This window comes from Balaenoptera musculus, chromosome 8 (assembly GCF_009873245.2).
Source record: "Balaenoptera musculus isolate JJ_BM4_2016_0621 chromosome 8, mBalMus1.pri.v3, whole genome shotgun sequence".
Classification (NCBI taxonomy): Eukaryota; Metazoa; Chordata; class Mammalia; order Artiodactyla; family Balaenopteridae; genus Balaenoptera; species Balaenoptera musculus.
In genome coordinates, this window is record NC_045792.1 from 29,424,382 (window position 1) to 29,444,409 (window position 20,028).

Here is a 20,028-nt window from a genome sequence, read left to right on the forward strand (position 1 = left end):
GGAAGAGATGAAGAGGGAAAATGACATATTGATCATGTCCTATAAGGAGGGCTCCTGGAAGCTGCCATATGATATTTGCGTTCACAATCTTTTGGGCAGAAGTGAGTCACATGGCTACACTTGAATATAAGGGAAACGAGGAACTGTAGTTTTTATTCTGAGTACCAAGTTAAACATTGTATTATCATGGCAATAGGGGAGAATGATAAGTAGCAGTTTCTAACGTGAAAAGAGTTGTGCTTAAAATTACAAACCAGTTAGCAGCCGCAGCATTGTTAAGGATATAACTACTACAGCAGAACTAGATCTGTTCAAATAAATTCCTATTTGAATAACCATTTGTTATTTCAAATAGAAATAAAGCTAGCTTCCAAAATCACATGGGTGTCATTGGCTTTAATAAATATTCAAAATTTATATTTACGCTATGATCTGATTCCATTATTTTTTGTGTGGTTAAATTGGTATCTTCATTCCCTTGTGAGCTTTCCATAAAACACAAACTTTATGTTTTGTTCTTTACCCTTACTTTGCTAATGAATAACTAGTCCACTTCTAAAACAAGGAGATATCAAAGATCATCTGTCCATCCACCTTCCTATCTCTGTTTTTACCTTATTAAGTTTCTACTGATTTAATTGCTTTTGAAATGGTTCTTAGGAACTGGAAAGGAGGGGGGAAGGATAGATTAGGCATAGAATAATCAGAAGTAATGAGACTTACAACACAGTACTTTGGTTGATACTTGTTTTTCCCTTCTCTTTTGTAAAAAAAAAAAATGCTGATTGTTATGTCTACATGTATGGAAAATATTAACACAGGTAGAGACATTTATTCTCAACAGGCTTTTTTTCCCCCTCAGCTTGGGTTTATTTTTCCTGTGCTTCTACCAATGATTTAACTATTTGAAAATGTTCATTTTTTCAGTGAGACGTTTCCAGTATTAACATTTAGAAGGGCTTCAGATAAACTGAGGAGAACTGGTTTGAGCTTTTGGACCCTGACAGGTTTACCTCTACTCCTTACAGCATAGATTCTCTGGTGTCCCTCATAAAATCCATCTCACTCATGAAACTTTGATAATTAATTTCCTCCTAGCTGCAATGTTAAGTTGAAAATCTCAAGTTCACAAGGAACAGTAAAGCATTTAGGAAGGTAGGACTACAAAGCAAAAGTAAAACAACATAAACATAAATCCAGCAAGTCTCTATCATCCTTTTCATTTCCAAAAAATTTTGATTTAAGACTACACATCCAAAGTAGTTGTCTTCTTCATGATTATCACATAGGAAAAATGAGGCTACCCTTGCTCAGATATTTTTGGAACTTCTCTTTCAGATTTCCTTAAGGACCTTTGGATAGTCTTCAACTATCCTTAATAATGGGAAATACACATTGAGTGTGGGTTTGATTTTGGGAACAATCTAAAATAATTTGGAGACAAATCCAATGATTAAGTCATCTGAAAGCAGTTTTAGTCATTGATTCAACAAATATCTATTGCGCTCCAATGTAAACAAATACCAGAAATAAAAGCATGAAAAGTACACGTCTTGCTCTCAAGATGCTTAATGTGTAAGAGGGCCAAAAACAAGGGATAAGATGGCTGATTTTGAGTCTAATATACTTCATTGTCTATTTTTCCTGTGTGTCCCCAGGGCCCACTGCAGTCTTGCCCTGGATGTGCTCTGGAGTTGCCTTACTGGTTGGACTCCTTTGTACTCACGCTTTTCTGAGGAGATAGGTGGGAAGTGATAACTCATCCACACTTTATTTTGACAAATGGAAATGAGTGAATGGAAGTCAAATGGAAAAAGCTGTTTCAAGCGTCTGGAGTGATTTTGTCATTTCTGTTTTCTTACATCAGTCTCCACCTCTCTTTCAGAAGTTACAGCAGAAAGTCTCAGAATAAAAAATACAACCTCCAAAGAATTCTTGAGAAATGCTTAACACAGTTAAGCTCACAGTTTCTGCTCTTAAACTTTTAGTTTTGTATATGCATGTGTTAAAGATTGCAAAAATTAAAGATGAACAAAGGGCTGATGGGAGGGAGGGAGGGAGTACTAATGTCTTCCTCCTGAATATATTTTTCTCTTATTTGCTTTTGCTTTTGTTTTTCTTGTCATTCTGTGATGGTTAGGATCTCTGAACAATGTTGAATAGAAGTGATAAGCAGAGAATGCTTCTGTTTCCCCATTAAGAATGATTTTTGTTATAGGTTTTTGTTCCTAGATATCCACCATCCATGAAAATAAGTTCTCTTCTATTCTTGGTTTGCTGAGGTTTTTATTTTGAAAATCCCTGTCCTGATTGGGCCATTCCACCACTTGTGGGCCCTGGGAATCTAAAACTATTGTTTGTTGCTTCTACTGATTGAGAATCTCAGATAGTGTGTTCTTCTAAAGTTTTAGGTAGTTTCCTTGGAGTTCCCACTGATTGAAAAAAAACTCTCCTATATTGTTTTTGGTCAAACATTTTGCCATAATACTAATGGCCTGTGTACACAACAAATACATGTTAGTGGGTGCCTCTGAAATGGTAAAGATGAAAATGGGGCTGCAGAAGGGAACATGAAGGGCTTCAACTGGTTTTGAAATTATTTAAAAATTTTAAAATTTCTTGAAAAAATCTAAAGTAAACACCACAGCATGTTAATATTTGTTCATTTTGGAAGACCAATAAATGTGTTTGTTATCCTTTGTAACAAATTTTCAAAGTAAGTTTCCCAAGAAAAAAAAAAAGAAGAAAGAGAAAGAAAGAAAAAGTTAATTAGCCAAGCTTTGATTAAACAACACATATAGCAAGTAGAATTAGTTACACCATCCTCTGGAATTCTATAGCCCTTTGCTGGTGTGCCATATAATGGATTTCACTGTACTGTAATTTTTTTCTATATATATATTTTCTTTTTATGTATTATACCCTCAATAAAAAAATAGTAACCAAAAGAAAAGCTTGTATAGCAATATTAATATCACAGAATTTACAGTGATATTATTTTTACCTTTCAGTGTCCTATCAGCTCTTAAATCTCTCAAGAGCAGAGATAGTATGTTATTCATCCTTGTATTCCTGGGATCTGGCTAATGTCTGGATCATGTTATTTTCTGTAAGTATTATAATTCACAAGCACAAGGTTTGGAGTCAGAAGACCAATTAAAGGCCATATGTGTCTGTACTAGTTTTCAGTCATTTTATGCCTTTGTCCTGGAGGCATTTGAGGAATGAGCTTTCTCCTCTGCATGGGGATGTGGCAAGGAGAGCTAGCTAGCCTCTCCAGTCTCCCCTTCTATGAGCACCCAGCTAGACTCTATTTCCCACCACCCTAGAAATTAGGTGTAGCCATGTGATTAAGTTCTCTCTAATGGAATATAAACATAAATGATGTGTAACGTTTCCAGACATGGCCCACAAACACCTTCCCTGAATACTCCTCCCTGCTTTTCCCTTTTCTAGCTGTTTATTTAAGCTTTCAGCCATTGTAGAATTTTACTGTTTCATAGAAACACATGGGAAAGCCATATACATGAGAAATTATAACCTTTTCATCATTTAATTATTCTATTTGTAAAATTCTTATCCTGGTTTCTGCGCTATTATTTCCCATTTCTTTTGCATTACTTTGAGATGCTGTATATTTTAACTTAAATATAATACTTCCTTCAATGTCTAAAGACATTATATATATACATATATGTATATATATAAAACCATGGAAGACTGAAATGTTAATAATATCTTATATTTTATTAAATAATGATGATACAGAAATAATAGCCAAAATATTTATTACTGATTCCTTAAATACACTATTTAAAAACTCTTAGCTAAAACATTAAATTTTTGAGCCACTGGAAAAGTGAACTGCCTCACAGAAATACTTAATATTATATAGGGAATATGCTATTTTAACATTGACTCCATTAACTTATTACTTTAAAAGGTACAGGGTGCTGTCATTACCCATTAAAATAAAAACACAATGAGATAAACAACACAGGACAACTACATGCTAATATTTTGAACTAACACTTCAAATGTGGACTGACCACATATTTTATTTAAAGCTTAAATAATAAATGTTTCTTTTGGCTAAGACAGCTTTTATTGTCATTAGGTTCTACTGATTTTTGAGAAATAGAGCTGCTCCACACTGAATCCACTGATCTTGGCTGCCCCCACATGGAATGTCGATATTGATCACCACACGATCCCTTTCAGCGCTCGTGTAAACAGGCAAAGATATGCACTCATCAGGGGAATATGGACCATATGCGCCCTGTTTAAAAAGAATTAATTTTGTTTTAAAATACAGCAATATACTGTGTTGCAACAGATCATTAGATAACCAAAGATACAAACACAAAATCTTCCCAAATAATAAAATATATTTAACATTTTATTATGAAATGTTTTAAATAAAGACTAGCATAATAAATCCACATCATTCAGCTGCAACAATTATCAGCTCATGGCCAACTGTATTTCATTTATAACCTCCCTCAGCCCCAAATAATAGAGTATTTTGAATCAAATCCTACACATTATAAAATTTCATCTATAAGTAGTTAAATATATGTCTATAAATAAAATATAAAAATATAATCAAAATACTATATCACATAAAAATATTAACAATAATTCCTTAATATCATCTTATACCCATTATGCCATTATCCCATAATTTTTAAAAGATCTTTTTGTAAGAATCACAATTCAAATAGAGCCCACACTTTGAGGTTTGTTATGTCTCCTAATTCTCTTAAATTTATTTTTTCTCCTTTATTCCTTGTAATTGTTTGCTAAAGAACTATACCAAAGAGTTTCCCACATTCTGACTTTTGTTGGCTACATTCCCATGGTGTCATGTTCTTCTGTTCCCTGTATTCTTGTAAAGTGGGTCTGGAGGTGAGTTCAGATTCAGATTCAATTTCTGGTAAAAACACTGCTTAGGTAGTAGTGTATACTTCAATCAAGAGGCATATAAAGTCTGCTGTCTCTTTTTAGCTATTAGGAGCCATTGATGATCATTAGTTATATTTAAGATTACAAAATGATAATCTAATTCTACATCCCTTCATTTCCAGGCAGAAACAAATCTATAAAGAGGAACTTCCAGTTATCAATCATTTGATTACCATGAGGTACAGTTCATATAGGAAAGGCTGGAATAAATGCTATCTAATTTCCCTTTATTTACATGCTTTTAAAATAATGCATTTGTTCCCTAGCATACTGTAAAGGTGATCAATGAGCACCCTCTATTTTTTTAAGTATCATTATGAACTGGTGGATTTAAACATGTTCAGTGTGCTTCAATGCAATGCAATTACTATCTTATTGGTGTTCAAAATGTCAATCTTTGTGCAGTGGGAACTCATTAGGCTGGCTCCTGAGGGTTTTTGTTTTTGTTTTGATATGTCCCTAGTAGTCTTCAGTAGCTTTCTTACCTTCTAGTATGTCAAGATGTTGTAAGTTCATCTTGTATATTTGCTGTCCCAGAAATCAAAAATTAGTCATTACTCTGAGGATCCTTGGTTCCTTTAATGAGAAATGGTACTAGAGATCATAATCTGGGTGCTAGGAATGATCTATCATTCTCCTTCTAGGATTTTTCAGTGACTGAAGCTTAGAAATATGTATTTTTTTAAAGAAAAACATCAGAAGTTCATAATGGTAATTCCAATTCAAATTTAGGATTCATGTTTTTATTGAATTTATATAATCTTATTCAACTAATGGATTCGTTTTTAGAGTTAGAATGAAACTTAAGAGAAAAGTTAGACACATTCTAGAATTTTACAAGTGACAAATCAGAAACCCATGAAGAATTTATCATGGTAACCTAGTTAAGCAAGTGGCAAATTTGCCATAGGTAGTACAATTGAAAAAAAAAATTTGGCATTAGCTTGTTTAGGAGCTCCTGACCCTAGAGAGTAGATTACTCTCTGAGCATCTGTTTCCCCATCATAAAAGGAACATAAACAACACTGGTCCACCTAATGAGATACTGGGTGAATCCAATGATGTATTATTAAGGAGTTCAAATACAAAGCATTATTTATTCACATAAGGACTACATATGCATAACTTTTCTTTAATTCCTACTAATTCTCAAATCAATTAGAAAAAAAGTCCCAGCTTTTTACCATCTACTACAGGTCATGGATGGTGCTAGGATAGAGAGAAATACAAATATTTCTTTTTTCCTTCATGAAGAAATTTAAAGCATTCTATTTTTAAGTCTAAGTGGGCATTATATGGAATTTTGATTGTCTTTTCCAATCCTTTTCTCTACCCCCCCAACACGAAAATAATGTTCTAACTTTTCTAAGTCCTTGATATAAATCAGTTAAGTCCCTTTGAAAACTCATTCATTTCTAAAATTCCTAAATTGTAACCTGATTGACATATGAGAAAATTCATTCTTTATGAAGAATCATTACCCAAATAGATAAGAAGACCATCTGCCCTGAATGTTTCTAATTTGCCTCTATGTTTGCATTGATGATTCTGTCAGTTACTCATCCATTCATTTAACAGCATTTATGTGCTAATATTGTACCTAGAATTATAAAAGCAAAGCATTTCAATATATATCCAAATAGAGAAAATAATAATCTTCTTTGAAGCTTAAAATTTAGTTTAAGAAACAACATATACATCAAATATTTGGAATATAATTTTTGGCAAAATGAGTATTTTAAAGAAAATAAGAATAAACTACTACTCTGGGATATGTTAACCTAACAAGGATTAATGGAGAGAATGAATCCTGAGTTGGGCCTCAGAAAAATACAGAATTTGGAGTAAAGAGAACTTTCAACCATTATTAGTCACTGCCTAATCTCTTCCCTCTTCTCCAATTCTGCTTAAATGGCAAAGCTTTAGGATTCACAAATTCCTGTAATTTTCATAACTCCTTAGCCATTCCTAAAGTTAATAACCTAGTGTAGGCTTTCTTTTGGTATTGCCTTTAAATTCTTCAGCAAAGAGCAGACAAACATTACCTATTTGTTGAACTGAAATGATCTGAATCTATGAATGTCTATAATCCTAGAAAAGGTCTTAAATTATCTTCCTCTGCCACCCTATATTTGCTTTGCTTCCCATAACTTCTAAGGTCAAAAATGAAAACATCACATTGAAATGTTTTATAATGCTATTCCTTTCTATTCAGAAGATTTTCTCTATATCTCTTCATTTTAATGCCAAGCAATTTTCTCTTTAAATTAGGAATTTAAGAGTAATGCAAAGTTGATTCTTTGCATATTCACTATCAATTTACCAGTTTTTGTATATATTTCCAAACCCTTCCAAACTTGCTTTTGGTTGTAGGCTTTTTGTTTGTTTTAAAGTGAGGGTACAAATCTTTCCAGCAAAATGTACAGTGTTTTAAAAGCGAAGTACCACAGTTGCTTCTTAAAATTTTACTTGTCATTGCTTAAAATCTCATAAACGGTAAATGTTACAACCTCCTGTAAAAAAAGTTAAATGGACTTGCCCTCATGTCACCAATAAATAAATGATCAAAGTAATAGAGCTAAGTACTTGGGCATTCTCACACTTAACACAATACCTTATGCAGACAGAAACTTTATATTGTTTAACTGAATTAAATTCTTATGCCACAATTCCCTCTTTAATATGTTTATCTTAACAGACAAAGCACAGACTGTGCTGGGCTGAAATATTTGGATGAAACTAAAATTTTATTAATAACTATTAATAAATACACTAAGTGCTCAGTTAATGCAAAAAAGAGATATATTAGGAAAACTTCAAATAATTCAATTATTTTATATATAAACAAATTAGTTTGACATTATTAATATTAAGTAATTAAAAAGCTATATATTATGATTACTCATGTTCACGCCCATGCCCCATGGAAAGTGGCTTAAAAGTATACGTGTACTACAAATAGAAGGCAATATGCTAATATGTGAAAAAAGACGTTTAAAAGGCAAATGGTGATATTTGGTATCACTTAGCCAACAAACCAAAGAAAATAACAAAATAAAACAACACCAGAAAACAAAAAAGCCCCAAATTATCCAGGTTAATTATGTTAACTATTTGGCTGATATCAACTCAAATTTCATTATAATAAAACACACGAGGGCAAACCAAAATATTTTTCTCATCAGAAATATATTTATGCATAAAGTCCAACTAACTTATTCTAACACATGCTTTCTGAATGTTTATGAACCAAGTCAGTGAACAGTTACTTTTTTTTAGAAAAGAAGATGTTAGGACATCAGAGGTTTCATGTAAGTAAAAGTGGCATTATTAGTAATGCAACCCTGGAAAAAATAACTATCTCAAAACAGGAAACAAAACAACTTGCCAACAATGAATATTTTGAAAGACTTTGTTCTGTCAAGAATGTCTAGCTACTCTATTTTGGTACAGAAATACTTCCCTCTATTTTTCAATAATACAATGCTAACAACATTGCTCTCATAGTAAGTTCTTAAGAAAAAAAACTGTCACATAGAAAAGACATTAATTAAATATTTATTATATTTTAACCAGAGTGCATACAAGGCAGAGTTATCAGCATATATCATTTCATATACATGGTGAAAATACTTTAACTTAAAGAAGACTGTTACTGTGAGTGGCTTGTGTAATCGTTATATAGTCATAATTTCCCTGAGAATGAAATTGTTTCTGAAGTTGTACTGTCAGTTGTGGCAGCTGTTGGAAGGTGTAGGCCTGTGGGGTTCAGGCTGGTCCAGGCTATGTTCTATGTTACTGTGGGGCTGATAAATCCGAAGTAACACTCTTTATTGGAAAAATAGAACAAAGGCAAACTGACTTCCTGTGGAATGTCAGAACAGGACATTATCTAAGACTGATCGACCTCACAAAGTGTTTCTCAAACTATGTTATGTGGAACATAGATCCAGATGGAGGGTGGGGTGTAGGTGCATGAAAAGGGTTGCGTGTTAAGTAAATTTTGGGAGTTCTCAGAGTTTTTAATATCCTCAAATACATCATGAATTTCCAAATTTAAATTTGTATACTGAACAATTTTTCAGAGAACCATTATGGAATAATGTAGTGTCAAACACTTTTTAGGAAGTGCTTTGGAGAAAGTGAATGCTTTTTTGGGTAAAATCCTCTAGGGAAATCTTATTGTACCTATATTAATTTAACTACTAGTACTGAACTGGAACTTGAAGAACCTTAAGAATCTGCATCATGAATGAATGAATGCATAAATGAACAGTGTGAGTGTAGGTATATTAACTTCCTGCACATAGATAATGGTAAACAGACACACTAGGAAAATATTAGCACCAGCATTTTACTTCCTTTTAATTCTTGAGCATTCATAATTCTAATTTTGTTAACTGGCAAAGTATATTACATTTATAATAGAAGCAATGGTAAACCTCCCCCTCCCCTCAATAAAAGCCTTAGAATTTGTTGTTCATATCCTTTATTAAAGTATTACCATGTATTAAAAAATCTCAAAGTTCTTCAGTCTTCTGCAACCTAAAATGCTCTTTAAAAAAATGTAGGTGCTATGTACCTCCTAGCAATGCTGTGCAAATGTCTGAGTTGTCTGGCATGTTTCTGCTGAAATAAAGCTATTCAGGACTTTTAGGGGTCAGATAATATTATCGAAATAATCTGTGGAAAAACCTTCTTCTGGCCTAAAAGGAATCAGTCACCAAAGTTCTGAACTCCATTATTTTATCTAAGCTTATCAAAGGATTCTGAACTTTCTGCAATAAAGTAGCTGTAAGAGTAAGTGGCAAAAGTAATTCATTTTACTTGTTTATATAAATTGATGTTGATGCTTCCTTCGATTTTTTTTTTAAACATCTTTATTGGAGTATAATTGCTTTACAATGGTGTGTTAGCTTCTGCTTTATAACAAAGTGAATCAGTTATACATATACATATGGTCCCATATCTCTTCCCTCTTGCATCTCCCTCCCTCCCACCCTCCCTATCCCACACCTCTAGGTGGTCACAAAGCACCGAGCTGATCTTCCTGTGCTATGCGGCTGCTTCCCACTAGCTATCTATTTTACATTTGGTAGAGTATATACGTCCATGCCACTCTCTCACCCTGTCACATCTCACCCCTCCCCCTCCCCATATCCTCAAGTCCATTCTCTAGTAGGTCTGTGTCTTTATTCCCGTCTTGCCACTAGGTTCTTCATGGCCTTTTTTTTCCCCCTTAGATTCCATATATATGTGTTAGCATACTGTATTTGTTTTTCTCTTTCTGACTTACTTCACTCTGTATGACAGACTCTAACTCCGCTTCCTTCGATTTTATGCTGGTTCCTTTCCTCTTGGTAAAAATGCATTAAAATGCTGATGCCCCCCACCAAATTCTGTAAAACTTACTAAAAACAGCTACAGTTGCCCTAAAAAAATGATTTCTTGAACAAAAATAGTGCTTAACTCAAGCAGAAGTTGGAGAGTTTGATAGTTTATACAGAGTCAGCAAACTTTTCTGTAAGATGTCAGATAGTAAATATTTTATGGGCTATATGGTCGTGGATACAACTATATCCTCAACTCTGCTATAGTAATCTGAAAGCATCTACATAAATGGGCATAGCTGTTTTCCAAACAAAACTTTCTTTATGGACACTGGAATTTGAATTTCAGATAATTTTCACGTCATAAAATATTGGGTTGGCCAAAAAGTTCGTTCGGGTTTTTCTGTACCATCGTACAGAAAAACCCAAACGAACTTTTTGGCCAACCCAGTACTATCCTTCTAAGTTTTTCATCTATTTAAAAATGTAAAAGTCATTCATGCTCACATGACTGTGGGCTGTACAAAAACAGGCAGCATACTGGATTTGGCCTGTGGCCTGTAGTTTTCCAAACTCTGGTTTATACTGTTAGGTTGGCTCAGTATTAGGCGTAAGATTTAAGAGAGATAACCTGGATTTGAAACTTAGTTGCTTACCTATTAACTATGTTATCTTTATCTTGGTCAAGTTACACAATCTTTTAAACTTCCATTTTCTTAGTTTACAATGGAGATGATAATTCCTATTTCAAATGTTTTTGGAAAGCCTAAATATCTTGTATTCTAAACAGTTTGTACAGTGCTTGGCACATAATCAATACAAATAAATGCTCATTGCTATTATTCAAACACTAGTGCTACTACTGGCGGACCCATAACAGATCACTCTATTTACCAGATTCACGGCTTCTTCCTCAGCAAAACAGAGAGAAAAACTACTCTACCATACTCAGAGGACTGCAATGAAAGGTAAGTGTGATTGTATTTCACCCTATGCCAAACCTCAATTCTCTCAGTGCTAGATTGCTTTTCTAAAACTATGGATCTGATCTTACAACACACGTGTTCTAAACTCTCAATGGCTTTCTATGATCATAAGATAGTCTAAACTCCTTGGCATGGCTCCATGGCTTGTCGTACTTGGTCTTAGTCTTTCTTTCTGACTGCATACCCTACCACTCTTCATTTGAACCATTCCAGTACATTCCAGATATACTATACTTGCAGTTCCCAAAATAACCTAAACTCTTTTCGTATCTCTATGCATTTAAATATACTTCCCCTTCTATATGGAATGCCTTGCCCCTACTATTTTTGAATTTGTCCTTGAACTTTTCTTACTTCTACTATGACTACAGTCCTGAGAAGCTGCTTCCTCTCCCTGTGAGGTCATCTGACTTTCCCTTAACTGCTTATACAAGATAGAGCTGAGGTCTCCTTCATTTGCCAAAGCACTTCATGTAAACCTCCATAATTGTACTTCTGTAACTCTGAACTATAATAGTTTCTTTACCCATTTGCTCCTCTACTCAACAGAAGACTCTGATGGAAGAGATTTGTTTATTTTTGTTATCCCAGGGTTCAGAATATGGTATATAGGAACTTAAGCATCTAATGATGATTGAAAGCACTTAGTACACTATAAAGCACCATACAAAATAAGTTAATTATTATACTATTATAAAAACATTTAAAAGTGTTGGCATCAGGATAAATTAGACTTACCGTGTATGACGCCCTGGCTAGGTACTTCACAGACACAGGACCTTATTTATTCCTCAACATGGTCCTATAGAAACATCATTATCTCCACTTTCGAATTAGGAAACTGGCTCAATGAGGTTAGGTAATTTGCCCCAAATCACCCAGCTCATAAGTTTGGGAGCTGGGAGTGGAATTTAGACTGCTGGACTCCAAAATTTCATGTTCTGAAACATTTAGCAATATACCTCATATTCTCTCCTTCTTAGCTGATCTAGGAGAGGCAGTCAAAGCAGTAAGATTATATGGGAAGAAGAGGCTCACTGTAAAGGAAGGAGGGGAAAAAAGAGGTGGGGAAGCATCTTAAATCCTTCCATTACATGCCGGGAAAAAGTGCAAAAGCCTAGGGGGAAATCTCTTTTATAAAAATCATAAATTCATATTATCTTTGAGCCATCTCTTTTATTGGTTAAATATTCCACTTCATTTTACCTCTCTTTACATGAGATATTTTCCAAATTAAATTATTTTTAGCTTTCTATTCCAATCCTGATTTTTTAAAGTGTGGTAAATAAAACTGGATAGAAATGATACTCAAAGTAAAGTACTGTGGAGGGATAAATTCCAAGTCTTATAACGTTATGTTGCTTTTCATACAACCCAGTTAACAGATTGGCTTCTGTTCATAACAACATTGCATTCCTGATTTGCATTCAGTTTGTGGTCAATTATGTGGGTATTGCTCTAGGTCACTCTCTTTTGCATTTTTGCCTACTCATTCTCATGCTCTATTTTTATTGCTGGGGTTTCTCCTTAAGTGAATCAGTTTATACATGTCCTACCTTTTTTCCCCCCATCAAGGTCATTATATGGCTTTTAATTTTGTTTGCCAGAGAATTAACACTTCACATAATTTGGATTCATTTGAATTCATCTCTGTCATCATATACAACTTTATATATTATGGTTATAACCCCCAGCAAATTTTAACCTTAACTTTTGTATAGAACTTTCGATCTGGTCCACACACCTAATGTGTGTAATCCATAATTTACCAACTTTTTGACATACAAATTTCTCACATGAATCAATAGCCAGAGAGAAATAAAATAAAGATGATTTCAACTTCTTCTCCCCTCTCTGTCACTCTACTACTAGAGAAAATGAAGCTTATATGGGGGGTGGAAATGGTGAGTTTCACAGAAATGTATGGTCCTTTAGGTCAGAGGATGCTCTTATAGCTCTCTGAGCAATAATTATAGCTTTATTAGTTTTTATTTTAAAATAAATATTCTGATGCTTTGGATTTTTTTATTTTACAAAGAGAATTATAATAATTGGAAAATTCAATGAAGTATTCCACAACTAGAAAACTCATTTTTCTTGTAGTAAACAGTATATGAAATAGTATGTTGGTGATTAGATACAGAATCAAAACTTTAAAGTTTATTCACATGTATTCTTACTTACATTTAGTAAAAGTTATGTGTTTCATCTACAACTGCGTCTTATTTTAAAGGCAAATATCCCTCAAGTTCCATTGTTGAAAGTTCTTTCAAAAATTGAAGATTTTGGACTTCCCTGATGGCGCAATGGTTAAGAATCCACCTGCCAATGCAGGGGACATGGGTTCGAGCCCTGGTCTGGGAAGATTCCACATGCCGTGGAGCAACTAAGCCCGTGCGCCACAACTACTGAGCCTGTGCCCTAGAGCCCACGAGCCACAACTACTGAGCCCATGTGCCACAACTACTGAAGCCCGTGTGCCTAGAGCCCGTGCTCCACAACAAGAGAAGCCACCACGATGAGAAGCCTGTGCATGCAACGAAGAGTAGCCCCCGCTCGATGTAACTAGAGAAAAGCCCGTGTGCAGCAACGAAGACCCAATGCAGCCAAAAATAATTTTATAAAAAAAAAAAAATTGAAGGTTTTTAAAGGGAAAAAGTTAATTGAATAAGCCTTTGTCAAGACAGTTTTCTTCATCTGCCAATCAGCAGCATAGTGACATGGCATTAGATGTGTATTAATATCTTGATGCTTTCGATTTCTGCATGCCAAGCTACAGGGAAGTCATTTAACTTATGTGAACACACATTTGCTCATTTGAAAATAGGAATAATAATATCTACCTTGCAGGGCTACTCAGAAAAGTATGTAAGGTAAAGTATATAAAACATTTAGCACACTGCTGAAAATAATAGGAACACAATATGTGGTAGTTCAGATTACCATTTAAGGCTTTTTTCTTATTAGACTATAATTTATTTAGAAATTAAAAACTATAATGTTATTCTTTCCATAACAAAATGAAGCTTTTAAAATGTCCTATACATCTTAAAAATTATAAAGGACACAATATTTTGACTGTAAATTTGTTCAAATGCAGGTAAGATTAGAAAGTAAATGAAAAATTCATATGCCAATTATATTTTATTGAAAAGATAAAATCTAAACATGAATTGATTAAATTAAAACTTGTTCCTGTTAAAAATGTATTACCTGTGGAATCCAGCCCATAAAACAAGGGAGAACTGATGATACACTAGGAGAATCATGCTGATTTTCAGAAAGTCGATTTCCATCAAAACTGCATCCTTCCAGTAATAAGCCACTGATCTGTCATAGAAACATATAAACCATTAAAATATGTATTAAAGGCTGAAACGGCAGGAGTTACTATAGTATATCTTCAGAAGAAAGGCAACAATTTCCATTGTGACTATTCATTCCAAACAATGTGAAAACAAAGATCATGGTATTTTGTTTGAGAATAATGAAGGTGAAGACCTGAACCAATGTTCACTGTAAGCTTCCTTTAGGCTGGATCCTCAATTTTAGCAAATATTTTGGAAAAAAAGACATACAAATGTCATCAGTTATATAATTGCATATGCCTTGGCTTTAGATTAATAGACATATAATGAAAAAAGCCAAAAAGTTACTCTTTTTCCAGGAGGGGGAAAGAAAAGCATACTAGAGAAAAAGAACATGTGCTCCCTGCTTGGAATTCCAACATCGTTTTCTAAAAAACAGAACAAAATTCGGAAAGGTTAATGAAAAAATTCTTGACATGTCATGCAGAGCTGAAAGAAGAATAAAAAAGGAGAAAGAGTTAATCTCTTACTCTAAATTAACCTTAGTGTAAATTTATAAGATTATGAAAATAAAATTATAATTATTTTGGTAATATTAGTTTCATATTTCTTCTTTAAAAGTGTTCATTCTTTTCATTTCTGTAGTGTTAATCTACCCTGAGTTTATCTAAAGGCAACAAACGTAGAGTCTGCATTTTGCATTCAGACCCCCATCTATAGTCTCACAATTTAAACTTGATAGAAAATGTAAACAATCTTATAAATATTGTATAGTACCTTTTAAGTTAACATACTATAGAATTTTAGAGTCAAGGGAACACTTTAAGTTGGAAGTGTTGAAATCATTTTCAGTTATAACTAGAGAATGGTTTAGGGACAAGGAGGTACTAGTAGAGTATACCTTGACAAATAGTTCTGATTAGCTAAATTTATAGTAGGGTTCTTTACCATGAAAAGATAAGCAACTTGTTTGTGAGTGAAAGAGCTAGGATAAAAATAGAATTATTGAATTCCTAAGTTCAATATTCTTGCTACTATACCACTAATGTGATGTTATACAGGCCACTTAGGGTTGCTGAAGTATTGCCTTGAAGAAATGTAAATTAAAATTTAAAGAGTACTTGCTAATTTCAGTGCTAGAAAATCTCTGCAAGATAATTCTTCTAAGGCCTCTTCTAGAAATTTCATTGAGTTTTGGTCTTTATAGAAATTTGTAAAAGTAGTCCCCACTGATAGTGTCACAACTTGACTATGTAATATGCATATACAGATATAAACTCATCATTTTCCTCTTGTAACCAGGGGGTAGGAGGGGTGAGAAATACTATTCTCTGGAGCCTATTTCAGTAATTGGCACTACTGACCATGTAGTTGCTTAATCAGACACCTGGGAGACATTCTTGGTTCCTTCTCCTGAACTTCCCACATGCCATCAACTATCAAGTACAGCCACTTCCAATAAAATCTTCTAAATCTGTCCTTTTCTCTCTACACCCTCTATCATTCCCCTACTTTGGAATGTAAAGTAAAAAAAATGAAAACATAAGAACTTCAAAAAGCGATACCCTGTTTTTATATAATAAAATGATAATATATCAGGGATTGGAGTAGTATCAACAAATGGTACCCTTGTTACATCTGGAATTCTGCATCAATGGAAGGTGAAAAAGCAGGTAGGCCCAAAATATTACCTTTATTACTGAAAAAGATAGTTTGGAGGATATAACAGGTCTCCAGGCAAATGGACTTGCTAATATCAACACTAAACACAAGAATTTGGAAGGCTTAACTTCTAGTTATGACAGTACCAAGCTAAGGAGCCAGCTGCACCAGGTGCAGAGACTGCCTTGAAGGGGCAGAGCAGAATGTGTACACCCAAAAGAAAAGCATAGGAAGGTGCAGTATTCAGCCTGGGATCTCTGACTCAAACTCACAGTCAGATAAAGTGACACCTTTCCTTTAGGAGTCAGGAAAGGAAGGAGTCAGGTAGAAGGCAGAGAGTGTCTAGGAGTATGAACATTAGTAAATATTCCTCCACGTAGAAAAAAACAACAGGAGCAGGAAATAAGAAATCTCCTCTAACATTATATTTAAAATACTTGGAAAATTGCCTGATATACAGCAAGTGCTCAATAAGTATTAGCTATTACTGTTCATTTAATCTAATCCATATTCGAATTTCTAGACATTTAGAATTATTTCATATAGTATATCCATTTAAATAAGGCAAAATAAGGTTTGATTGGAAATTATTTAAATAATTTCAATCAAAAAACTTTTGCCTATATTTAATTTTGCAAAATATTTCCCAAATTTGTCCTAGATAACTGAGTCTATCCATCACTTCATTTATACATCAAAGAGCTAGGTGATGTGTTAGAGCATGCTTTCTGATTTGATCAATACTGTACTTCCACTCTCTTTTTCACCCCCTTTAAATGATAAGCCATATTAAAATGCTATTTATACTTACATATATACTTATGGGGCAAACTTCATATTTTTCTATTAAAAGTTTGTTAGAAGTCTATTTTAGTCATTAGTACCTTATTGTGCATGACACATATCCCTTGGATGCAAAGAAATAATTACTGAGATCAGAGCTCATTTGTTTATATTATTTTATTTTATTTTTTCAAGTAGACATTTTTTTGAATTCCAGTATTTTCTTTATTTCCACAAGAGAGACATTTGAAAATATTAACTATATCAACATCTGATCTCTCTCTTCTTTTTTACTTTAATCTTTTTTTTTTAAATTGAAGAATAGTTGATTTACAATATTGTGCTAATTTCAGGTGTACAGCAAAGTAATTCAGTTATACATACATATATATCTATTTTTTTCAGATTCTTTCCCCTTATAGGTAATTACAAAATATTGAGTATAGCTCCCTGTGCTATACAGTAGGTCCTTGTTGGTCATCTATTTTATATATAGTAGTGTGTATATGTTAATCCCAAACTCCTAATTTATCCCTCTCTCCCTCTTTCCCCTTTGGTAACCACAGGGGTTATGTCTGTTTACATTATTTTAAAAGAACCGCATTGTTGAGGCTGCCTCTTGACATCTGTACAAATATACTATTTGAGTTGAATGCAAATAATTAAGTGAAAGGCATCTAAATGTGCATCTCTTGCTGTAATACCATTTCCTCTAACTATTCTTGTTTTGCTTATAAATGCATAGCTTTCAATTTAACAGAATAGGAACAGCATAAAATCATTAAAACAAAAGGAAAAGAATCTCTACTCGAATGTTATTCACACTTGAACCTCTGATTAAAACATCTGAAACAGAGGGGCAGCTGCCAAAGTAAGAAAATTAAAAAACAAAATGACAACAAAAACTCCAAAACCCCCCCTCACACACATTTCGTTTTGTTTATAGTTTCAAAACCATTTATTAAGGGGTAGTGTATATCAGGCCAACCACAACTGCATAAATATATTCCAAATAACTAACTACCATGACCCCAACCTATTTTGAAAAGGCTATTTATAAGATCGATCTGATTCAATTCTTTGAGGTGAGACTCAAAAGGGGTTAGCAACAGTAACAGTAGTGACTTTGTTCACTAAAAACAGGATTAAAGCCATTAATTTATTTCATATACAACGCTGAATTTCTTGAACACTTCTGATTTTAACTTGAATTTAACTTGGATTTAACGGTGAATTAAATGTTTCCTTTGCACAGCAAAGGAAACCATCACATAATGAAAAGATAAGCTACGGAATGAGAGAAAATATTTGCAAACAATGTACCAACAAGGGGTTAATATCCAAAGTATACAAAGAGCTCACACAACTCAATATTGAAAAAACAAACTACCCAGTCAAAACATGGGCAGAAGACTTAAATAGACATTTCTCCAAAGACGACTTCCAGATGGCCAACAGGCACATGAAAAGATACTCAATCATTTTCAGTATATTTAATATATAGTTTTCCTCTTTATTTCTTTTTGTTTAATTTTTCTCCTTTTCTGCTAATGGATTGCATATCTATTTTTAAGCTTTTAACCATATCTTTTGAAGAGTAACTGTGACATTTTCTAATGAATTCTTAGTTACTTTTGAAGAGTAACTGTGACATTTTCTAATGAATTCTTAGTTATTCAGTACTTCTGAACATGAAATGGATTTTATTTCAGCATGTTATTTCTAATCTAATTATTACTGTTTAGAGTTTTAGTTTTAGTTTAAACATAATAAAAAGTTATATTTTACAGTCAATACTTAATTTAAATTACATGCTAAAATTAAATTATTTTGTAATTTTTGGGCTCACTATTATTTTTGGTATATATTGTTTTCTCTGTGGCTTTTCTCTTTCATGTTTTAATATTTCTTTGAGGTTCTGAGAGTGGTAAGCCCTTGTGGTGTTTGGGTTTCTGGAAATATCTTTTTATTGCTTTCATTACTGAATGATATTTTAGATGGGAATAAAATTTGAGGTTAACAATTACTTTTCCTCATCAGTTTGAATATATTACTCACTCCATTGCCTTTTGGCATCTAGTGAGCTGATGAGTAATCTATTTGATGTTACTTTTTTGTTTTTTTTGTATTTTTTTTGGTTGGCACTCTGACTTTTCTATCTGGTAGCTTTTAAGATTTTTTCACTTTAACCCTGATATTGTATAGTTTCATTATAGTGTAACGAGGTGTGAACTTGAATATACTTCTAGTTAATTTTTTTGGTACTTTGCATGTGCATTTCACCTGAGTACTCTTATCATTTTCCAATTCTGGAAAATCCCTGCAACTAATTTTTCAAATTTTGCTTCTCTGCCATTCTGTCTGTTCTATAGTAGAAATCCTTTTACAAGTAGGATAGAATGCCTTAAACTATCCTCTATGTCTGATAATATCTCTTTCATATTTTTAGCACTTTATATTTGTGATCAGTTCTGAGTTAATTCCTTAGCACTAACTTCCAATTAATATGTCTCTTTCAATTGTATCTAATGTAGAGTACATTTAATCTATCAATATTTCATTTAAAGATTATATTTTTCATCTCCAAGACTACTGATTGGTTTTCACATCCACCTACATATAACTGTATTATTTCTGCCTGTTTCTATTCTGTAAGTTCTGATAATTTTTTTAGTGAAAGTTATTCTTTCTTACAACTGTTTAAGGAAACTAAAATAAACATTTTAACATTTTTTTATCAGATTTTCCCAAAAGTAATAATAAATGAAATGACCAGATGTTGACTGACCTAATGATTTTGCTCATTCTCTTTTCTAGGATTAGATTTTTTTCCCCATTTATTTTGGATTTTGGTTTCTAGGTTCATCTTGAGGGGTATTTTATTTTTCTCCCACATACCTCTAGAGTGACCTTTCCAAATCTACATAGCTATAAAATTTACAATGCCAGTTTGAAGGTTCTATTCTGCAGGTGTTGGGGATATTGCAGTTCTAA

At 33.2% G+C, this 20,028-nt stretch overlaps 1 protein-coding gene across 2 annotated transcripts in view; it reads right to left on the reverse strand.

The window, feature by feature from the left end:
* Positions 1–3,732: 3,732 nt before the first annotated feature.
* Positions 3,733–20,028, reverse strand: part of DYNC2H1 (dynein cytoplasmic 2 heavy chain 1) — a 368,911-nt gene continuing 352,615 nt past the window's right edge. For both annotated transcript variants that reach the window (XM_036860514.1, XM_036860513.1), the window contains 2 exons: positions 14,495–14,611; positions 3,733–4,279 (listed from right to left, as the gene is read on the reverse strand). In XM_036860514.1, coding sequence (XP_036716409.1) covers positions 4,121–4,279; positions 14,495–14,611 — 276 coding nt within the window. In that variant the 3' untranslated portion in view covers positions 3,733–4,120. The remainder of the gene's footprint in view (positions 4,280–14,494; positions 14,612–20,028) is intronic.